Source organism: Lepidochelys kempii, chromosome 1, assembly GCF_965140285.1.
Source record: "Lepidochelys kempii isolate rLepKem1 chromosome 1, rLepKem1.hap1, whole genome shotgun sequence".
NCBI classification, from domain to species: Eukaryota; Metazoa; Chordata; order Testudines; family Cheloniidae; genus Lepidochelys; species Lepidochelys kempii.
The window spans coordinates 351,254,745-351,272,616 of NC_136380.1; the positions used below are offsets into that span (position 1 = coordinate 351,254,745).

General features: G+C 49.9%; 1 protein-coding gene across 1 annotated transcript in view; it reads left to right on the top strand.

Moving 5' to 3' along the window:
- Positions 1–17,872, top strand: part of SND1 (staphylococcal nuclease and tudor domain containing 1) — a 500,999-nt gene that overhangs the window by 19,797 nt on the left and 463,330 nt on the right. The window contains exons 2-4 of the mRNA XM_073329019.2: positions 4,263–4,412; positions 9,263–9,383; positions 15,962–16,040. Coding sequence (XP_073185120.1) covers positions 4,263–4,412; positions 9,263–9,383; positions 15,962–16,040 — 350 coding nt within the window. The remainder of the gene's footprint in view (positions 1–4,262; positions 4,413–9,262; positions 9,384–15,961; positions 16,041–17,872) is intronic.

A 17,872-nucleotide genomic window follows, 5' to 3' on the forward strand; every position in this document is an offset into this window, starting at 1 on the left:
TGAGGAGTAAGATGCTAGTTGATTGCCTGGAGCTGGGCGTGCTTATCTCCTAGCTCCTCCTACTTTCTCAGTTGGCAGGTTTCCCCTGTGGTTTTTTCTGTACTGAGAATTAAACTGTAGATTAAGCAGCAGATCACATGTATCAGTCAGAATTTGTGGGTCATTCCTGGGTGATCCTTCTCCCTGGGTCCAAGCAGGACTAGATGCAGCTCCCTTTGAAGTCTGGAAATGCCCTTCCAGTCTGGCTATTGCACGGAAATCCAGTCCCCAGGTAGCACTGCATCATGCACCCAATGGGAGATTGAACAAGTGGGGCAGGCAAGAACAACAGGTGGGTCTTCATGCCAGCTATACAGGGACCTCTGGTATCAAACAAGCTTTGCTTCCTGGTCATCCTTCGGACAGGGCGGCCTGGCCTGCGCTCTTTGGGGCATGCTCACCTTACTGGCTCAGGGTTACTGCTCCTGGATGCTCCCTTACCTTGGGGCTAATCATGCTGCCTCCGCACAAACCTAAAATCTGGGGAATCTGGGCTCTTAGTATAATGAGGTTAGCAGTCCTTCCCAGCAGGCCCTGCTCAGTGAGCAAAACCCTCGAACTGCTGCGTTTGCTCTCCCCACCAGCTGTGTGTGTTCTGCTGGATATTCCTGATGAAACATGGGTGTTAAATGTTAGTGTGGCTGCCAGTGCCCTCCCACTGCATTGCCTCTCACATCTGCTTGGGAAGCTTTGGCCTGTGATTAAGGTACCTGTTCGTTTTGGTTGGTTCTCCCCTTCTGCTACAGCCATCCTGCGTGATGGCACTGCTCTTGCAATTAGACCGCAGCGAAGGCTGTAGTATTTGGATTATGGTGGCACCAAGAACAAACGCGTGGCAGATGTGAGTCATGTTGTTTAATGCTTGACTAGGGATGGTGCTTAGATACTGTGGTGATGAGTGTGGTAAAAGAACTGATCTAGGATAGGATAGAGAGGCCCCTGCTGAGATCGGGGCCTGTTGTGCTCAGCCCTGTGCAAATATTTAGTAACTGTACGCTCTTAGGAGCAGGGACTATCACCGCAGAATAACATGGGTCTGGGGAGCGAAGGCAGGGAGAGGGGGGAAGTAACTCACCCATGGTCACCCAGCAGGGCAGTGGCAGAGCTGGGAACAGAGCCCAGCTTTCCTCAGCCCCACGAGACTGCACTGTTTCTCCTGTGTGTAACTGCCGAGGGAGACACATGTCTCAGCCAAGTTCTGTGGGGAGCCTGGACATCACTCATTGCAGTCCCTCCTAGCTAGAGAAGAGAACTTGTCTGGCTGCAGCGAATGAGCAATCTAGCACACATGCTGGGGGTTGTTTCTTGAGTGTGGGCTTGGGGAGAACTAGCCAACTGAGACTGTTAAAGCCTGCTTTGCCAAGCCCAGCATGGATTCTCTAGGTGGGGTTGGCCACAAGGGCTCAGTCCTGGTGCTGCAGGGCCTTCGCTGCAAGTGGGAGGATTCTCCCATTAGCACACCCCCAACCCCGCTAATGTGTTCGGGGGCAGCTCCTGGTGGTGTGGACTTTTACTAAGTGCATTGGAATAAGCCTCTTCCCTTCCCTGGAGAGCCAACAGTTTCAGATGAAATAGACTAGGAACAGATATTGGGTAGGGTTGCCAACTTTCTACTGCTACAAAACTGAACACCCCTGCCCTGCCCCCCTCACTCCATCCCCTCTGTGTCTCGCTCTCTCCACCCTCACTCGCTCATTTTCACAGGGCTGGCTCAGGGGGCTGGGGTGCAGGAGGGGGTGAGGGCTCTGGCTGGAGGTGTGGGTTCTGGGATGGGGCCAGGGATAAGGGGCTTAAGGTGCAGGAGGGGGCACCAGGCTGGGGGGTGGAGCATGGGAGGGGGATCTGGGCTGAGACAGGGGGTTGGGGTGCGGGGTGGGGTACAAGCTCTGGCCTGGGGTTGTAGATTGTAGGGGGCCAGAAATGAGGGCTCCAGGCTGGGGAAGGGGGTTGTGGTGCAGGGTGGTGAGGGCTCCGGCTGGGGGTTCAGACTCTTGGGTGGGGTTGGGGATGAGGGATTTGGGATGCAAGAGGGGGCTCTGGGCTGGGGCTGACTGGTTTGGAGTACAGGAAGGGGATCAGGGCTAAGGCGGAGGTTGGGGCATGGGGCGGGGGGGATGTGAGGATTCCAGCTGGGGGTGCAGGCTCTGGGGTGGGGCTGAGGATGAGGAGTTTGGGGTGTAGGAATCATAGAATATCAGGGTTGGAAGGGACCCCAGAAGGTCATCTAGTCCAACCCCCTGCTCAAAGCAGGACCAATTCCCAGTTAAATCATCAAAGGATTTAGGAGGGTTCTCTGGGCTGGGATCAAGGGGTTCGGAGGATGGGAGTGGGATCAGGGCTGGGGCAGGGGGTGGGTTAGTGGTGCAGGGTCCAGGTGGCATTTACCTCAAGAAGCTCCCGGAAGCAGTGCCATGTCCCCCCCCTCTGGCTCTTACATGGAGGCGCGGTCAGGCGGCTCTGTGTGCTGCCACATCTGCAGGTGCCACCCCCGCAGCTCCAATTGGCTGTGGTTCCCAGCCAATGGGAGCTGCAGAGCTGGCGCTTGCGGTGGTGGCAGTATGCGGAGCCCCCTGGCTGCCTCTATGCATAGGAGCTGGAGCGGAGACATGCTGCTGCTTCCGGGAGCCGCGCAGAGCCATTGCAGGCAGGGAGCCTGCCTTAGTCCTGCTGTGCCGCCAGCCAGACTTTTAATGAAAAACCGGACACCTGGCAACCCTAATCTTGGGTGAGGCAGGATGTGGGCTTACTAGTGAGATAGCTTGAAGGGCTGCTGGAAGTGGGGTGCGAAGAAGAGGGAGCTGGGTGCATTGCTCTGGGGATTTACAGGCATAAAGGGGCAGCAACGTGAAGTGCAAAACCTGCCTTGCCCTTGTTTGCATCTAGGGGTCAGCAGTGGTGCGACTGCACAGCTTGCTGACTGCCTGTCCCTGACTGTAGGCAAGGCTTGCAAGTGCCACGTGTGAGTAACTTGATAGCAGGAGGCCCAGGGACTGAGCTCTGCTGAACTCCACTTGGGCTCATTTCCCTGGCCCACACAAAGCTCCAGTTGCAAACAAACCTTCAGTGCTGGGGTGCTCACTACCGCTGGCTGTGGTGAGAAATTCGTGTGCAGTGCCTTCCTGGGGAATGGGCAGGAAGTCCTGTTAATGTCACACCCCGGTAGTCTGTACCCACCACCTCGCTACTCTGCATGTCTGCTTGCTCACTGCTGTAAATGCTTGGAGAGCAGCTCGCTACCTCCACTTCAATCTGGCATTCGTGCTCTTTGTCCTGAATCTAATCCATCTGCAGCTGGCTGACCTGGTGGCTCCAGGGAAGCTGGTCATATGATTTCTGGCTAAACCCCACTGCATCTCTGCTGGTTGGCAGTGTGCTGGGTCTGGCAGCTCGCCTCTGGCCCACTCCTTTGTCACAGTGGGGCCAGCTGTGCCATGCTTTACTTCTGCAGAAAGGGTACTACTTTCTCCTGCCTGCTAACTCCCAGCTGCCTACTGGCATCTCTCCAGATGGGCCCGGCACCCTCTTCTGCAGCAGTGACACTTCTTGCTACCTGCGTAGTGGCTGGAAATGGGCTTAGCTGACTGTACTGCAGAGGCCCAGTGGTAGGATGCACATGGAGCTCTCTAGTCTAAGGTCCCGGGGTGCTGCTTAGCAGAGTAAAACCAAACTGCTGTCCCTTGGGGCTCAGGTACATTGTCCATTTCTGTGGACTTGAAAATCCAGGTTTGCAGCAAAAGAGCAAAGTTCTATCAAAATTCCACCTGTAGATGAACTCCAGTGTTTAACTCCCTCAGTGAGGTTGGGTCTGAAGCGTTTGCCGTTGACAGAACTCGATCTGCTGTGGTTGGTGAGCTTTGAGGGGGTGCATCCAGGAAAGGGTGTGGGAGGGAATGGAAATTGGGGCCAACAATGGCTGTTCTGAAAACACCCCTGTTTAAGTGGGGAAATTTTTAAGGTGCTGTTAGGAAGTGGGGAGAGTGATGCTTGGACATGATGAGTGCCAGGAATACAGCCTAGATACAGGAACTGAGTGGGGTGAATTTGATGATGAAGGGCCCATTATAGCGGAAGTGCAACTCCAGATCTGTAAGTGGGATCCCAGGTCCCTGTCAGCACAAGGCCCAAGGCAGGGATGGGGTGGAACCAGATATAATGCTTGAAGCTTCTTCAAGGGTTTAACTTTGCTGTTGGAGTACTAATGTTCTCTGTCTGCCTCCCTGCAGGTCCTCTCAGGCTGCGCCATCATTGTCCGAGGGCAGCCCCGTGGGGGGCCCCCTCCGGAGCGGCAGATCAACCTCAGCAATATCCGTGCTGGAAACCTCGCCCGCCGGGCTGCTGCAGGACAGCCAGATGCCAAGGATACCCCTGATGAGGTAGGTGTTTCCTTGCTGGCCAACAGGCTGGTGCATAAGGCTGGATTGCATTCAACTCCTCATGCTCAGAGCACCTAGTACTGTGGCCAGGAGCTTAATTTAGAATAAATCAGGGAGATAACCTAATGTGCTTGCCACCCAAATACTGCCTAGCCCTGGCAGATCGCCCAAAAGTAAACCTCAAGCCAGCAGTGATTTTTGCACTGATCAAGAGCTCAGTAGAACAAGTCCTCGGTCGTGGACCAGCGTAACTTGATCCATGAGGTGGTGCTCCTTGCTGGGGGGGTCGGTGCAGACACAATGCCCAGATGTGGCACGTGGGGGTGCTGTGCTGCAGGGAGTGGGCTTGAGTCTGATCCCAAAGTCCCACTGTTGTGCTGCAGAGAGCAGTAGGGGTGCTCTCCCTTATGTGCTGACCTAATACCCCAGTGTGGTGGTAGGGGGCGCTGTGAATTGGGGGTCAGGCACAGAGTCCTGGACAGATTCTTGTTTCAGCCTTGTTTTGTCTTTACATTTCTTTAGCTGAAACAGAAGAGCACAGTTAATTGTCCTCACCTGTTGCTGTGTTGTCACTCAGTTTGTTGAATGCTTGCTCAGAGGGAGTGGAATGTGCCATCTATTGAAACCACAGGGCGTCTTCCTACAGCCTCTGTGCTATCTATCCAAGTAGTGACCAGGCCCAGCCCTGCTTAGCTTAAGAGTCAAATGGGACACAGCTGGAGATGGGAAGGGAAATGATGATTATCTGAGAGGGTGTGTGAAAAGACTAATTCACAATTGCCCAGCCCAAAAGGGTTTTACTCACAGCTCAGATCCCTCTTTTGCTAGGCAGGCAGGCGTCATTCTCCAAATTTACTGGTTTAAAATGAACAGATTCTGTGTTTGAGTAATTGTGTAGTGTAGCAGTGAACTTCCCCTCCAGTGCCCCAGGTAAATCTTCCATGCTAATGTACAGCCTTGTTTTTTTCCAAGGAGGCAGAGACTGGAGGAGGGAAATGCATCCATGGGATGGGAGGTGGGTATGGGAATAGGTGCTGGCTCTGCAGCACCCCACTGGGGGATAAATGGGACTCCAGGCGCCGCCTTTTGCCCACCAGGATCACCAGCACAAAATGTTTATAGAACTTACCCAGGGCTGTGCTGTGAGCGAAGCAAATTTCAGCTGCAAGGCTGATGTCTCATTACCATAGAGTCCCCTGCTTCACTTTAGCACGACACAAGCTACACGCTGTAGGATGCTAACTCAAACCAGGAGACTCTGAGCTGCCTTTGACTCACTGCTTTGCTCGAGGGCTAATATAGAGGATTTAAAAGTTCCTCAAAACCAGGCTTATTGCTACCTGCTCCAAAGGGCAGGTATTAGTGCAGCCCACCCTCCTCCCAACCCCTTGTTCTGGCTGTAGGCACTCAGACTGGCCATGTTTGAGTGCAGGGCATTTTTTTCAGTGCCGAGTAAGGGAGCATAGAGACAGGGCCAGGTCAGGGGTGTATTATCCAGGGCTGTTATATTGCATTATATTCTGTCCTGAGATTGAGGGTCTTGTAACTCGAGGTTTTATGTAATGTTTTGGCTCCAATTACTCAGCTATGGGTTCCCTTCAGTGTCTGAACTGATACTGTTAGGATACAGTAGCCTGGTACATCCTGTCCAGTGTTTGGTAAGGAGTTTAGACAATGGATATCTACTGGAGGATCTTGCTGCGGGTGAATTAGCAGGGTACTCTATATGGGCAGTTAACCACTCACTTTCAGGCCTGCATATTAATTGCAGGGCATTGGTGTCAGTGCCTGAAGATGGCACAGCTCTGATCTTCCACTGCTGGAAGAGTGGGGGAAAGGAATTCCCCACCTATCCTCCAGAACATGGTGTTCTTGTCTGAGGCTGGGTATCAGCGGCTAAGTGCTTGCAGATGGCACATCAGTAACGGGTGGAAGCTAGGGTGAAATTAGAACTTTTCAGTCCAGAGTGAGGTGCAGTGTTTTCAGTGTAGTTACTGGGTTCTGTTCCCTTTTCAGATGCTGATCAACTGTTAACCTGTGCAAGTTGCTTTACCTCTTAGTGCTTGTTTGAAGAATAAATAGAGCTGTTTGAGAATTTGAGTAAATGGATATTGTTGGAAAACGCTGATTCATTCAAACTAAAACGCTTTGTGGGAAAGGATTAATTTCAATGGATAAGAAAATTTTGAAAAACTTTTGAAGTTTCAAAATTAAGCTTTAATCAAAATGAAATATTACAGTTGACCTGTTCAGAATTTCTTTTGAATGTTTGGCTTGCAAAGAGTCTAGATTTTGACATTGTCCTGATGTGGGGTGGGAATTTTTTTCAAATTTATTGAAAAGGAAAAGTTTCCTGCCCAGCTCTAAAAATCAAGGACTTTGTGTTCACTGTGATCCCCTGTGATGCACCATCTTGGGGAACAATATTTTGGCAGAGTAGCCACATGTCCCATTTCAAAGCAAATGGGGAGGTGAGGCTGGGGATAATGCTGAAAAATTAGCCTAGAACATCTTAGTGGTTAAGACACCTTCAGGGCAACATTCACTTAAGCAGGCCATGTTTTCGTAGGCACTGCGAGCCAATGTATATAACGAACAAAGGGCTATCCTAAACCAGTTTGAAGAGACTTCTCCTCTTTCTGGTCCTGATATGTGAGTTGCTCTGAGGATGGACTTCTGGTCACATCCTGTTGAAATAGCCCATCTGACCAGTAAAGGGCCCAGAATGTATTCTACCCCAGTAGGGGAGACATTCCTTACACTAGAGGAATCCTTGTGTGGATTCTCTGGTCTGTGTAGTGCAAGAGATCAGACTGGAGGATCATGATGGTCCCTTCTGGTCTGAAATGCTGAGTATTTGCAGCAGTTGGATATCAGCATGTGTAAGGTCCCGATCTAAGCACTTCGTGTTGTGTTGATTTGCAGGGAACAGAACAAAGGTTCAGGGACTTGCTTTTGGGGTCATGTGACAGATCAGAGTTTTAGGATGAGTAGCTGGTTGCTTCCATTAATGCAGAGGTTCTCAGAACAAATTTTTTGGTGGCTTCAGAGTGCGGCCACCAACTCTTGCTGGTGGCCGCTCTCACTTTTTTCTAAAATACTTAATTAGCTGTAGGAAAAACAAATATGCATATAGACACAGCCAAATCATTGTAATTTATTTATTGCTAGCTAGTAAGTCTGTTGTGAAAAGTGATATTAACAAATCACTCTTCACAGCAGACTTACTCAGCGTCAACAGCCTGGGGACAAATTAAGCCCTAGATGGGGGGACTGGGGAGGCAGTGGAGGGCTGGAATCTGAAGCCCTGTGGCCAGAGCCTGCTGTCCTGCCACGCCAGGCCCAAAGCCTGAACCTCATCGCCCCTTGGTGGGAAACTCACCTGCTGCCAGGTCCTCCAGTGTTGTGCCTCAAGTATCTCCGCAGGGGGAGCAGGGCTCAACCGCTGCTGGCGGCCCCAGCAATCAACACCAAGGTGGTGAATCCAGGAGCAACAGGAAGGGGCTGCTACTTTGGCCCCCCCACTCCACCCCAGTAACAGCCCAGGAGGCTGTGGCTGCAAGAAAAGCTCCTGGTGGCAGCATGCGGCATATGCTGATTGCTCACTGAGTGGTAATGAACTTGCCCCATGTCCTCTTTTGGATAGAGGTGGTGGAGTTAGAACTAAACCAAACCTGGGATACCCACCCTCCCTGCGTTAGGTGCAGTATAGAGCTCCCTTAAACTGCAGGTCTCCTTGCAATGAGACTCTCCCTGGGGAGATTGTTTCCTGAACATCTTGCGTAGATGTATAAATGTCTTCTGCTTTATAAAATCATGCCTGTCAGTTCAGCTAATTGTTGGTGGCTAGCACAGTGTTCTCCCCAGCCCATTTTCTCTGCCCGCCTGATCCTGCAGTGGTGATGTGATGCTGAGTTTGTGCCCTTGCAGCCTTTCTGGGGTTGGAGTGTGGGCTGGAGCATAGGACTGGGAGGGGGAAGAGCTCAGATCCCCCGATGAGGCAGTGTGGGCGTACAAACTACCGTAGAACATTAGACCGGAAATAGCCATTAGCTCATTTAGACCCCCATCCCCAGGCCAGGATTGCTCCTTAGTATGTTTCCCAGCGCTGTTTCCTTCAGCTTTAATTGTCTAGTGTTGGGGCTTCCACCTGTGCCTTGGGGAGGCGATTTCACAGCTGTATTCTTACTGTGAGGATCTTCAATCTGTAGTTTCCTCTGGCTGAATTCATGCAAGTGAGAGTGTAGGGAAGAGCTGTCGCCAGCCCGAGGCCTTATGGCATGGTCTCAGTCTGAGCAGGGAAAACGATCTGGACAGTATTCATTGTTGCCTGTGGAGTGGTTGTGATCCTGACTACTTTGGAGCAGATCAAGAGGACAGCAATAGTTTAAATGTTGTCTTCTAACTGGGGCTGCTCCTGACCTGTCAGTGCTGGACAGACCTACTTTCCTCTAGATGCCTCCAGGTATCTTTGGCTTCCAAACCACTGAACTGCAGGAGGCCTCATGGGGGTCTCCTGCAGAAGCAGCGAAATGCTGTCTGGCCAAGAGAACACCTAGCTCCTTCGCAGCTCTTTTCATGAGCAGGTCCCAGTATGAAGGAGGTCAGTATCATTGACCCCATTTTACAGATGGGGAAATTGAGTAACTTGCCCAGGATTACCCAGTAGGCCAGTATTGGTGAGATTAGGACCCATATCTCCTGAGTCCCAATCCAGTGCTCTGTTTACTAGGCAACACTTCCTCCCTATGAGATCTCTCTGCACTGTGTCCAGCAGTGGAAGGGGAACCCTTAGGGTCTGATGGTGCCCACTTTGACCTCCAGTGACTAAGTTTTGTGTTTTCCCCCAGCCCTGGGGATTTCCAGCTCGTGAGTTCCTGCGAAAGAAGCTCATTGGGAAGGAGGTGTGCTTCACTGTGGAGTACAAGACCCCGCAAGGCCGGGAGTACGGCATGGTGTACCTTGGGAAAGGTGAGTAGTGGCTAGGGAGCTGCCAGACATGCACAGGGCAAAGTGTGCCATGCAGGTGGGTGAGGTGACGTGCTGCCCCTCAGTCTGGAGATGCTGCAAGTCCGCGTGAACCTGACACCCAGCTGTACGTTGCCCTTCTTCCTATTGTGGCATCTTCCATAGTGCAGGCCGCAGGCTGCCATTTATGGCATTGTCACTAATTCTAGGGAAATTCAGGTGTGGGTTCTTACTGGACCTCTGGGCACTCACTGGAGTTGGATGCTGGGTTCCTATAGTGCAGTTTGCTTTGCTGGAGCTGCAGACTGTCATTGTTGAATGTGTTTGGGCTCCAGGCTGCTTCAGGTCATGGTGCTAATTGAATTCCCTTAGATTTCCTTTTGCAGCCCTTATTGCCATTATAAATCTTGTGGCTTTAGTCAACCGGAGACAGGCAACGGAAAGGAGTTCTCCTAGCTCCCTTTTCGTTAGCATCCTTGGACTGTTGTGTGTTGGTCAGTACAGTGAGAATTGATGTTCGTTAACCATGGTGCTGCTTGAGAACAGTGACTCAGAAGTGGGTGATCTGGCACCCATAAAATGGGAGTAGCACTTTTGAATGCACCCATTGCCCTTTTTAGGCCGTTGCTTTAGTTTAGCTTTTGAATGTTCTATAACTTACAGCTTCCTTCATACAAAGCGTCACTGAGCAGCTTGCAATGAGCTAGAACAGCATGCTTAGACGGAGTCTGTTAGGGTCGTTCCAGCATGCATAAAGGGGCAAAGCTACCTGTGGAGCAAGGGAAAAGGATCTGAGCTGTAAAAGTGGCCCAGCTGCCATAAATATCCGCAGGCCTAGTTCCAGTGAGGAGGGGCTGGGGCTCAAGGAAGAGGAAGGCAAGTTGTGTGGTCTGAAGTTGAGCTCGACTAGAAAACATTTTATGCCCTGAGCATTCATCAGTCCATGCTCTTGTTTCTGTTCTGCTGATCGCCGAGAATTTAGTTTGTACATCCTTGTCCTTTGCTATGGAGTGGGTCAGAAACCCAAATCTGTGTTCTCCCCCACTCCAGGAGTTTTTGAAAGAGTGGGGGAAAAGGCGGTCATACACACACAGCTCCCAGCATAATGGGGCCCTGATTCTGATTTCTGGGGGCCTTTGGGTGCTTTCAAAGATTACCAGGCCAGTAGGGACCCTCTGATCGTCTAATCTGACCTCCTGTATAACACAAGCCGTAGAACATCACAATAATTCCTAGAGCAGAGCTTTTAGGAAAACATACACCCTTATTTTTAAAAATGGCTAGTGATGAAGAATCCACCACAACCCTTGGTAAATGGCTCCGATGGTGGTTTACCCTCGCTAAGACTAAGCTGGGGGGAGGAAATTCAAGCAAAGCTTGGGTAGAGATAAGCATGAGAGGAAAGAGGCTATAAGGTGTTGGGTGGAGAGGGAACAGACACAAACCAACAGAGAGACACCACAGACTGACAAGACGTGGAGAGAAACAAGAATGAGTGTCCAACAAAAGCCAGACATGCATAGGAAGTCATTTTGCTTTTCATTGACAGTCGATTGTCATCAGGTCACAGTTAAAAGCAGTGCACAAGTTGGGCACAGCTTGATTTATTCTTTTAAAATGGTAGGGAGTCTGGGGGCATGAGGACTTTATACAATGACTCAGAGGCTTCTAATTTTTTAGCCCCGTTCTTGTGTAAGCACCCCTTTGGAACGCATATACATGCATGATGATTATGAGGCATACATTTAACAGTGAGGGTAATTAACCACTGGAACAATTTACCAAGGGTTGTGCTGGATTTTCCATCACTGGCAATTCTTAAATCCAGCCTAGAAGTTTTGCTGAAAGCTCTGCTCTAGGGCTTGTTTAGGGGAAGGTCTCTGGCCTGTGTGATAGAGGAGGTCAGACTAAATGATCACAGTGGTCCTTTCTGGCCTTGGAATCTGAGTAAGGCTTATTCCAAAATGGTGCAGTGGGGTTAAAGACCTTGCAGACTCTAAGTAATAGTTGGCCAGGTCAGCATTTGAATGGGAGACCTTCAAAGAGCTCCTAGAGGATGCTCTGGAATGAAACACACTGTTATGCCCATGGTACTATCGCTTTCCTCTTCCCTGAACTCCAGATGCGCATTGGTAGTAAAAATAAGGGGGACTGACAGGAGGACAGCCCTGGTTGCCTTCCTCTGCATGCTACATTTCCCTTCCTTTCTCCTGTTCTCTCCATTCTTTGTTCACTATTGTCTGTTTTGCTTATTCCCTTTGCCTTTACTGCTTGTTGGGTCTCTGTGGGCAGAGGCGCTGACTTTTGGTTTTCCTGAGGGGTGCTCTCCCCTTCCCCCAATGCCCCACACTTGCTCTGCCTCTTTCTGCCCCTATTTCGCCCCTTCCCGCTTCCGCCGAGCCCCTCCCTGAGTCACCAATCAGCTGTTTGGTGATGCCCCTGGTTGGCAGTGGTGCCCCTGAACAACTGTGGCTGGTGGGTTCTGACCACCTACTTTTCCCTGTGGGTGTTCCAGCCCCAGAGCACCCATGCAGGCAGCGCCTGTGTCTGCGGGGACAGGAGTTCTGGTTCACGCAGGGAGGTGGCTGAAGAAGCTGAATAGGACTGGCCTCTTGTTGCCTAAATAGGGCAAATGCATTTTGCTTCCCCCTCCCTCCCCATGCTGGATTAGTTAGTTCCTGTTCCTCAGCTGTCAGTCCAGTGCACAAGGATCTGAAGTGTCCAGGGGAGAAGGCTGAACCCAAGCCAATGTTCAGTAAGCTGCTGGGTCACTGTCCAAAAAGGGAAAGGATAATGCTACCCAGTCATACAGTGCTGTCCTAACCTAGCTGTAGACTAACAGGAGCATAACTTTCATCAGCCTTCGGAGTGTCTGGGTCACTAGTGAGTCTTCAGTCTTTTCCATCTCGCTGCATGCAAGGGATTGTTCCCTGCTAAACCTGTGTTTTATGCTTCAGGGCATGAGCCAACCTCTAATGGACACTTGCAGGAAATTTTCCCTGGAGTCAGGTTGTCCCATCACTGCTATTGCCCCAGCCTCTGGAGCAGCTTGCAGTTGGAGACAGGACATGGCACTAGATGGACTGCTCATCTGATCCAGTCTGGCTGCTGCTGCCCTTAGGAGGGAAGGATGGGTACCAGTGCTTAGGGCACTAGCCTGGCACTTGGCAGACCTAGGCCAGTTCTGTGCTCTGGTACAGACCGCATCTGGCCTTGGGTGAGTCTCTGTCTCTGGGCCTCGTTTCCCCCTCCTGTTCTACCTTATAGGGGCATAGGAGGATAAGTGCATTAAAGACTGAGACATGGGGGCCAGATAAGAACCGTAGGTTCTTACAAGTCCCAAGCATTGTGGCTTCCACCCCTTCCCTAAAGGTTGAGTGCACAGCCTCCTGCATCTCGTGGTCGGGAGTCTTCACCAGGGCTCTGCTCAAGTAGACTTCCTTAATGTCCTCCTGCTGCCCCTACTTATTTCTCTTTGGCTATGGTAACCCCTTCGTAGTCACCTATTCCCACTGTTTTCAGGGCTTTCCTCCGTAGCGGTGTAGCCAAGTGGTCTCTCAGCTGCCCATGTCCGATCTCCACTCTGTTGCTCTTTCCTGAACTCCCATCTGTCAGTCCTGTCTAACTCGCTAACACCAGTATGATCCAACTTGAGTTTCTGCTCAGGAGAGACCTGGAAATTGAGTCCAGGCCATGGCAGGTACAATGCCAGAAGTGGGTATAGGGGGTGCCTGCCTTGCCAGCATGCTCAACTCCTCCCCCTCGTACAAACTAAAGGACCATTCACTCTTTGGTCTCTTCCAGGCCTTCCAATAAGGGGCTGCAGCTGTATGTAAGTAGAGCAGTAACTGCTATTGGTTGCTGTTGAACCAGTGACAGAGATAAGCTGCTGCCCTGCCAGTGTCTGAGCTATCCAGCGTATCACAGGAATTGACAGACTGGATCAGACCCATGATGCATCTGGCCTGGTCTCCAACAGTGGCCAGCACCAAATGCTTCAGAGGGAGGTGTGAGAACCCCCTCAGTAGCCAGTTGTGGGATAATCTGCACCCATAATCCTTTTGAAAAGCTTATGCTATGACTGACTCCTTGGGAGAGGACCACTGTCTCTGCAACTCCCTGGCTTCTGTACCAAATCCATTCTTTTGTTGGGAATCCTGGAGCATTCGTGTATTTATCATCAGAAGGCAGAAGCAAAGTGTTAGTCTGCTGGAAATAAATCTTGAAAGGATTTTGTTCTGAAGTGACACTGCTATCAGTTTAAGTGCTCTGTTTCAGTGTTCTTCCTCCTTGTTCTCTGTCACATAAAAGATTTTTATGACAGGCTTCCTGTGTAGGTGTCTCCCTTATTGTTAAACTGTGTGACAGGACAGGATTTAAATGAATAGACGAAGCATAAAACATTTCCTGATTAAGTTTGTCAAGATGTCAATACAATTAACAATGCACCAAGAGCCTCACCAGGCAGGTGCCTTCCTCCAGCTGGATTCTAGCTCTCTATTAGTGGTCAGAAGTCTGTAACCTTTGTAACTTGTTCTTAGCTTTGGGCTGAGCAGAGTGGGAGAAGCGCGCACCTTATGAATTTGGAACACCCCAGCTGCGACCTTAAAACCAAGCTGGATTTGTCCTCCCCTTCTGGTTCTCTTTTGAGGATGTAGCATCACTTATTTCTTCTTTTGGATGGCTAACAGGAGAGTTTTCCCCCATTATGAAGTGCAAAAGGATTGTTACAGTTCTAGAAATGTCTGAGGAAATCTGACATGGATTCATTCCGAATGTACCTAGAGCCAGAGGCTGCTGCAGCCTCATCTGGGTAGGCCATGAACTTGCGGGGAGAGCAAAGCAAAAACCTTACCCCTTCAGATCACCCAAGTTGTCAGTTCCTACTACTAATCTGCTCCCTTCCTTGCCAACAAACTGTTCCAGCCTTTCAGGCTGGAGAGAACCCCATGTCTGAGTCGGTGTCTGTTCTGTGGACGCCTGTCAGACATACCCTCTGATGGCTGTGGTCAGGTGTGACCCGTCGCTGCCACATTAGCCACAAAGTTGGCTGATTCTGCACAGAATCAGTGTTTGTGCGGCTGTGTGTTATCGTAGCCGTTGATGATCTCACCCTTCCCTAGGACAACAGCGTTTGATTAGAATTCTGTTTTTTTCTGGTGGCATTTCAAAAGCCCCTTTGATCCTGTTGCATATAATTACCTCCATATCCTATGCAATGGCTTCTGCTACAGAGGATGACCTGGTCACGTATAAATATTTTTTCCCAGACTGATGTGCAGATCTTATGTCAGATTTTCTCCCTTATTCTTTCCCTCTTCCCTTGCCTTAATTGTCATCAGAGTGGCATGCCCCATACATTTTTATCCTTGTGCTTTGCTGACACCAAACTCCTCCTTGACAACCAGTGCCTGTTGTATCATGGTGCCACCAGACTGGCACTTTTGATCTAGGTGTTCCCTGGGGCAAAGTGACACTCAGTGGTATTGGTGGTCTGTGAGACTGGGGCTCCTGAAACACTTCAGCACTTCCAGGAAATCTGCCTGAAGTGGCCACGTGGCAGCTGCTAGAACCCTGTTTTCTGGCCAACCCCTCCTTCACCTCTCCGAGTGTGTGGAGGGATTGTCAAGGTGGTAGTTTGGAGGAAATGCGAATCAAACTCCAAAATGACTGGGTGAAAGTGGTTAGCTGGGGAATTAACTGTCAGCTGTGAGCAGAGTTCACTTATGCTAAAGTGCTTTTCATGGGTGCAGTGATCTATATTCCATGTGGGGGTGGTGGTTTGTGATGGTGAAAGTTGTTAATGGTAACTGTGGGGACAGAAGCCCTTCTAGAGCCCAGATGGCACAAGGCAAAGTTCACTCTACTGTTCCCCCGCCTTGCCAATATCGTTCTGTTTACTATCCCATTCAATCCTTGGCTTCTCAGCCAAAATTGCCAGATGCGGATGCCTGTTGCTGGTAATGCCTTCCAGTCTTCACTGAGCTGGGGCTGGATTTGAATAGAAAACATTATAAGTTCCATGCTTCCTTGGTGGCCACCATGCCAGCAAGTTTGCCTGTGAATTCCTTCTGAAATTAGTGAAGCATTATGGCTGTTCTGTTAACATCGTGCCTTGTAAACATCTAATCCACTAACGTGTAGACCAGTGGTTCTCAACCTGTTTACCATCGGGGGCTGCATATGCAGCTCTCTGTTTTATGTGGGCTGCAGCCACACAATGTATATACTACCTGTATGGCCCTGAGGATGTCACATGAGGTGCAATTGTGTGCTGATTGGGCCGCAAGCAGCCCATGGGCTGTGGGTTGAGAGCTACTGGTGTAGATGGACAATGGGGGTGCCAAGGTGTGCACATAACAAGCCTAACTTTCCATCGAAGTAGCTTTAACCTTGCCCTCCCTTTGCCTCCTAGTTTGTTGCTTCCAGTAGTTGTCTTGATTGATATTTCGGTCACAAGACTTTTTGTCTATAAAGAGCCTCCTGTATAACTGTCTCTCATCCAAAGAGATGCTATGCAGTGACAGCACTCAGAATTTTGCTCTCAGTGAATCTGATTTCATTTCTTCCCCTCTTACCAGACACGACTGGGGAGAACATTGCCGAGTCTCTCGTGGCAGAAGGCCTGGCCTCTCGCAGGGAAGGAATCCGAGCCAATAAGTACGTATATTTCCTGCTCTTCTCTAAACTTGTCCTGGGGTTCAGATGTTTTTTGACACTTGACTTTCCCGAACAGCTTTGCGTTGATGACAAGACAAAGCTGTTGATGAATTACTTCCTCACTGCTGTTCTGGGGCCAGCTGTTGGTTGAGTTCTAGGCTTTATGTAGTATGGTGTCGGGTGTTTTATCTAGCAACTTCCCAGCTGCAAGTCAGTGGGACTTGTGCTCCGAAGTCACACCCTTGGGTGCCTAAGTATAGGCTTAGGAGCCAGACTTTAGGGTATTTTTGAACATTTTAGCCTGTGATTAAAAATGTCAATAACTTAATGTATTGGAAGGCCAAACTTTTAACTCTGAAGCAGTTTATTTGTGAAGTGACAAAGATTTAGCTATGAAACATTTTGCTACTAAACCAGTTGGCTTGCTGGGAACAGGCATTCCAAAATAGCAGCTCCCCCCTCCTTTGGGGTCATGGCAGAGGGAGGGTAAACCCCCCCCCCAGCTTCTCCTATACTCAAGAGCTACTGAAAATCTGAGACACATCTCTAGCTGCAAAGCAACCTCTTTGAGGCTGTCCTGGGCTTGCTCTGTCAGAGCATGCTGATGCAATGGAAGATAACACTGCAATTAACACAGATTTTCCCATCTCTGTACCCCACAGATGCAACACTCACTCAGCCCACATGCGTGCAGCCTTGCTGTCTGCCAGGATGTACACTTGTGTTAGAGCCTTGGAGTTGACATGTTAACTTTCTGGTTCCCTGTCCCATGTTTGGAAGTGATATCCCCAAAGCTTTCATGAGTAGCTCTTCCACTGGCCATCTCTTGGGAGACCCAGGATTTTAACTACAGGATATCCCAGGATCTCCCCAGTGCATCCCTAGGCGTGGGTTATTGTATTACACGGGGTGTGAATTGTCTATGGAGCTGTTCTATATATAGCTGTTGGATGCTATTTTATCCTTTTTCGGGTTGGAAGTATGCCTGCATTGTTTCCTCAAGGCCGTTACTAGTATGCTTGGATGTCTTCCACTGAAGCTTTTTAGTACAGTCTGTAAGCAGGTATGTTGTGTAAACATTGCCCACATTGCTAAGGGTCTGGATGTGGCTATTTTAGCTCCAGTCTTGCCAATAAAGAAAATTCTGCAGTGCCAGGCATTTCCTGGGAGAGATGGGGGCCCTGAATTAAGCTGTTCTTGCTCTTGGTTGCCTCTTTCAGGAACCAAGGCACTAAAAGCTTTCTTCTAGTGATAGTACTTGGTGCGTACAGTAGTGCTTTGCAATCCCCCTACTGGGAAGGGAGGTATAATCCCCATTGTTTCCCTATCTGCAGTAGTTAATGACTCCCCCAGCATCAGCCAGCAAGGCAGTGGTGCCATGAGCATGGCACATCTGCAATGCCTGATGCCCAGTTTCTGCTTGGTCCACTAGACTGGGCTGTCACTCAGGATCCATTGAGCTCTGTGGTGCAGACCTCATTGCCCGACTCATCCAGAACTACTGGTCAAATATAGATTTCAGAGTAGCAGCCGTGTTAGTCTGTATTTGCAAAAAGAAAAGGAGGACTTGTGGCACCTTAGAGACTAACCAATTTATTTGAGCATAAGCTTTCGTGAGCTACAGCTCAGTTCATCGGATGCATTCAGTGGAAACTACAGATTTATATATACAGAGAACATGAAACAATGGGTGTTACCATACACGCTGTAAGGAGAGTGATCACTTAAGATGAGCTAATACCAGCAGGAGAGCGGGGTGGTGGGGAAGAAAACCTTTTGTAGTGATACTCAAGGTGGGCCATTTCCAGCAGTTGACAAGAACGTGTGAGGAA